Raw genomic sequence first — 4,273 nt, 5'->3', positions numbered from 1 at the left:
TGCGGTTGCGATGGGAAAAAAATTATCATTGCCAGGGGTGGCGAAGGGGAGCCATGCCCCCCTATGCTTTGAAAATCCTCACAATCCCTGATTCATTTATACTTTAACCCTTCACCCTTGTTTTATTAACTTTTGGCCCCCTAATCTATATTCATTAGTATTTGACTCCCTCTAACATAAAATCCTAGCTCCGCCCCTGATCATCGCCCCGCAAATTCTGGCGACTATCTAATGATGAAATTGGAATCAAATTCCTCATGTAATATGGGAGTTGAGAAGAATTTGGATATTTGCAGTGTGAGATCGTGACCTACTTCTCATGTCCACTTCGCACCAAGGACTACTCGAGGTGGCCCGACAAGCCGGAGGGGTGGAAGACAGTGACCGAGAAATACAGTGAGAAGCTCATGGAATTGGCTTGCAAGTTGTTGGGTGTGCTGTCGGAGGTGATGGGGCTTGAAACAAATGCTCTTACCAAGGGTAGTGTCGACATGGACCAAAAGGTGGTCTTCAACTATTATCCCAAATGCCCACAACCTGACCTCACTCTTGGCCTCAAGAGACAGACCGACCCCGACACCATTGCTCTTCTTCTATAGCACCAAGTTGGAGGCCTTCAAGCAACAAAGGACGGGCAAGACATGGATCACTGTTCAGCCCGTCAAGGGGGCTTTCATCGTCAACTTGGCGACCATGGTCACGTAAGTTTTAGCCTAATTCACAGTGAGGACGGTGAAATAGTGAGGACGCTGCCCATATTCTTGTGTCCTTGAGCTGGGGCTTGGATGAAAATGGGGGAGAGAGGGAGTTCAAACGAAGGGGAAAGAGGTTTCTGATTGGTATATTTTTTCCTGCTCGGTTGAACCGGTCTGACAAGGGAAACGACTTGCATTTAATGTTACTTAGAGTAACAGAATAGAGGAGAGACGAAGGGGCGACGTGCACGCCTCCTATTGGAGGGTTCACTTGCCCCATGAACCTAAGGGTCCACATGATCCGGACTCGGTTCAATATGGTGATCAAAGGATAACTTTTATGAAAAAACCTCCAATAATAAATAATCAAAGATGTACATTAAGATTGGAGCTTCTAAATCTAAATAGATCTGTCAATATATATATATAGGAGAAATGGTCGAGTGGTTGAACTGCTATGTAGGCTTTTGTTTACCGAGGGTTCAAATCCCTCTCTTTCCATACCTTCACCAAACTCACGTTACTGACCCAAATGAATGAACCAGAGGAAGATCGATAAAAATGCTTCCCTTGTTCTACTAAGAACTTTCATGTCTTCTCTGCTTGGAAAATGGATCAATTGTCAATTGGGTTTTATTTTAAAATTTTGAAAAATAATGGAGGGTAAATTTGACATTTTTCTTTCTATCAATATTTAATGGTGATGACAATTGTCAAAAAATTTGGGAGCACTTTAAGCCAATATGTAAATAGTAAGGGTAGAGTTAACCAATTTCCTAAACCATAAGGATACATTACGAAATTTGCCCTAAAAAAAACATAAAGGGCTTGTTCATTTAAACTTTTGGAGAGAGAAAAGTTGGTTTTGGTTCTCATTAACCAATATACTCCTGATGTTTTTTTCAGATTTATACAGGGTCCACGAAAAAAAATTATTTTTCCAAGACAAAATTGACAATTCTTTTATTGGGTAAAATTATCCCTTTTAATAATGACATTTTACCAGAAAAAAAAAATAAAAAGAATATATGCAAATGCACTTAACTGACTAAAAAGAATATATGCAAATGCACTTTAACTGACTCAGATAACTGCATTTACCCGAGTAAAGAACTTCCGGAAAAGCGAACAGGGCTAAAGAGTTTCTGGTTGGGGTAATTTCGTTGATAGACAGCCTATAAAACAATAACACAATAACATTGTCCGGGCCTGTCCTTCTTTAACCCTAATTAAGCCCTAGGCTTCCACTTTGTTTCTATCATCTTATCCAGTTATCCTTGTACGTACCGTGACTCGAAAAAGAAATTAAGGAAAAAAAAGGAGTGAAAATCCATTAGAAAAAATTTGACTTCTCAAGAATTAGAGGTGGGTAATTTGGTAGCCAGTACATACACCTTCTGCTGCTACAAATGAATATCAAAACTCATATTAGAGGCAATGAGACCGAACAACAAGCAAATGAATGGTGGTGAGATGTCTCCTCCTCGGCCTCTCACTACTCAGCTGCTTCACTCACGACGGCCAGCCAAGTAATTAGCAATGGCTAAAGCGTTGCTGCATAATTTGGTGAAGAGTGCGTTCTTGTCGCTTATCAAGGACGTATGGCCGGGCACCTCTTTGAATCCCTCCTCGCACGATTCTATTTCATTCATGGCGCCAGTCACCCAATGGTTGATGTCGCTGTAGCCCCTAGACTCCAGAGCGGACACCGAGTCCTCCAGCTGATCGATAGCGTCTATATAATTCTCGGAGCAGTCGGTTAGGCATTGCTGAAGGTAAGGATCTGCGGTCGTCTGGATCAGCCGTCTAATGTAGTCGGAGATGTAGGTTCCATTGGAGGCTGCGATCTTCAACGCGATGGAAGCAAGGCTTTTGACATCTGATTTTGCGCTATCGGGCTCCAATTCCATGGTTTGAATGCAGAGGTCGGTGTAAACGGCGTGTTGACACGTCTCTTTGATCAGGCCTGGAATGCCACCACCACCAGGATGATCAACTGACAACAAATTGCTCACAGCCCACGCTTGGTCTGGTACGAGGGTGAGACATAGAGCCATCACCATGAGAGGTAGTAAAATGAGGAGACGACGTGAAATGGGGTGGATTTCATCTCCCATAACTGTCGTTACTAGCAGTAGCAGTGTCGTCTTCTTCTTCTTCTTCTTCTTCTTGGTTTTCTTTTTTCTGTTTTTAATTAGTTCTTCCTGAATCCTGAATTCCTGATCGATCGATGGAACCCTGTTGAGAATGGTTTGGAGTGGTGATTTCCAATGCAACGAGAAACGAGAAACAAAGAAGGTGATGATGATTGTTATAGTATTACAGCCTTTTTCAGTTGCAGGATGTAAGAGAAGAGAATACAGAAAGAGACATTAGTTAGTTAATGGAGAGGTAATAAAGAGGCGTTGAAAGTGTGAGCAGTGACCACCACTCATGCGAGAGAGGCACGCCTTACCGCACAAATAAACAATAACATTTGAAAGTTTGAAAGTTGAAACCATCTTCCCCTGCTAACAAGGGTGCATGTGACTATGTGAGGCCCACTGATCACACCATGGACCTATGCCTCCTGGTTTGATGGGATGCCAACTGACTATTTCAATTAGCAGTTATCATTTTTTAACCTAATCGAGTCTATTTTGGGTTAAAGACTTAAACCTCCCTTCCAATTTCTCCTAAATACTGAAAACATCCCCTCACTTTTTAAAATAGATTAATACCTCCCCTGTCTTAATTATATCCAACAGCTTACAGAATGATTAAAAAGTCTCTTTTATTTTTATCCTTGTTTAGTCATTAAATTTTCAAACAATGGAATTCTAACAGAAAACAGCGAAAGTGTCCCTTCTTCAAATTTCCGTACCATTTCAAGCAACAATAATTGAAAGTACGCAACTCTATCCCCTTAAAAATTTGGATGAAATCTTTGAATTTTGAAATAAAGAATGGTCTTTCTCAAACTTTAATTATCCGAAGAGGGCCGGGGCACAAGGAGCGGAGGCCCTAATCGTCTGTTTGGGCGTGTCTTAGCTTTCGTTCATCCAATGAAAGGGTTCTATAGATGGATCAAATGAAAGGGTTTAAGGGATCATTTTCTAGTTTTGCATGAGAATTTATACCCAATGATTAAAATATCGGTACCAGGTATTGTATCGGACAATTTAGATTCGGATATGGATATGAATACGTTTTGGAAATGCATGGATACAAATGAAAAATATGAAATGCTTGTATACGATAAGAAAATATATAAAAATTTCATAAATATATTAATAATATTAAATTTAAGGTGAAATAACAATAAATAATGTATATTTTAATGATGTACATGAAAGAATATATTACAAGTCTTGTAATTTTCTAATGTATGATGAATTAAAAACTGATTTTAATAAGAGAAAAAATTATTTTTTAAGATGTGTACAAATGTGTTTTTCATACATTTAAACCGGACAGTCAAACCAATGGCCAAAACAATTTTGGTTCCAACTTCCAAGTAGATTTTTAAAAACATCGATTCCTAATGTACAAATGGGAGAATAATTTTTGCTCTGAACTCCACAATTACACGGGGATTC

At 39.7% G+C, this 4,273-nt stretch overlaps 1 protein-coding gene across 1 annotated transcript; it reads right to left on the bottom strand.

The window, feature by feature from the left end:
* Positions 1-2,203: 2,203 nt before the first annotated feature.
* On the bottom strand, positions 2,204-2,752 carry LOC148867585 (putative invertase inhibitor). Its single transcript, XM_088976492.1, has one exon. The coding sequence runs from the start codon at positions 2,750-2,752 to the stop codon at positions 2,204-2,206; it is 549 nt and encodes a 182-aa protein (XP_088832618.1).
* Between the last annotated feature and the right edge of the window lie 1,521 nt (positions 2,753-4,273).

Source organism: Nelumbo lutea, chromosome 3 (genome assembly GCF_056320005.1).
Source record: "Nelumbo lutea isolate HS-2025 chromosome 3, American lotus-T2T, whole genome shotgun sequence".
NCBI lineage: Eukaryota > Viridiplantae > Streptophyta > Magnoliopsida > Proteales > Nelumbonaceae > Nelumbo > Nelumbo lutea.
Note: the sequence above shows the minus strand (reverse complement) of the source record. Positions and strands in the feature narration are given on the sequence as shown.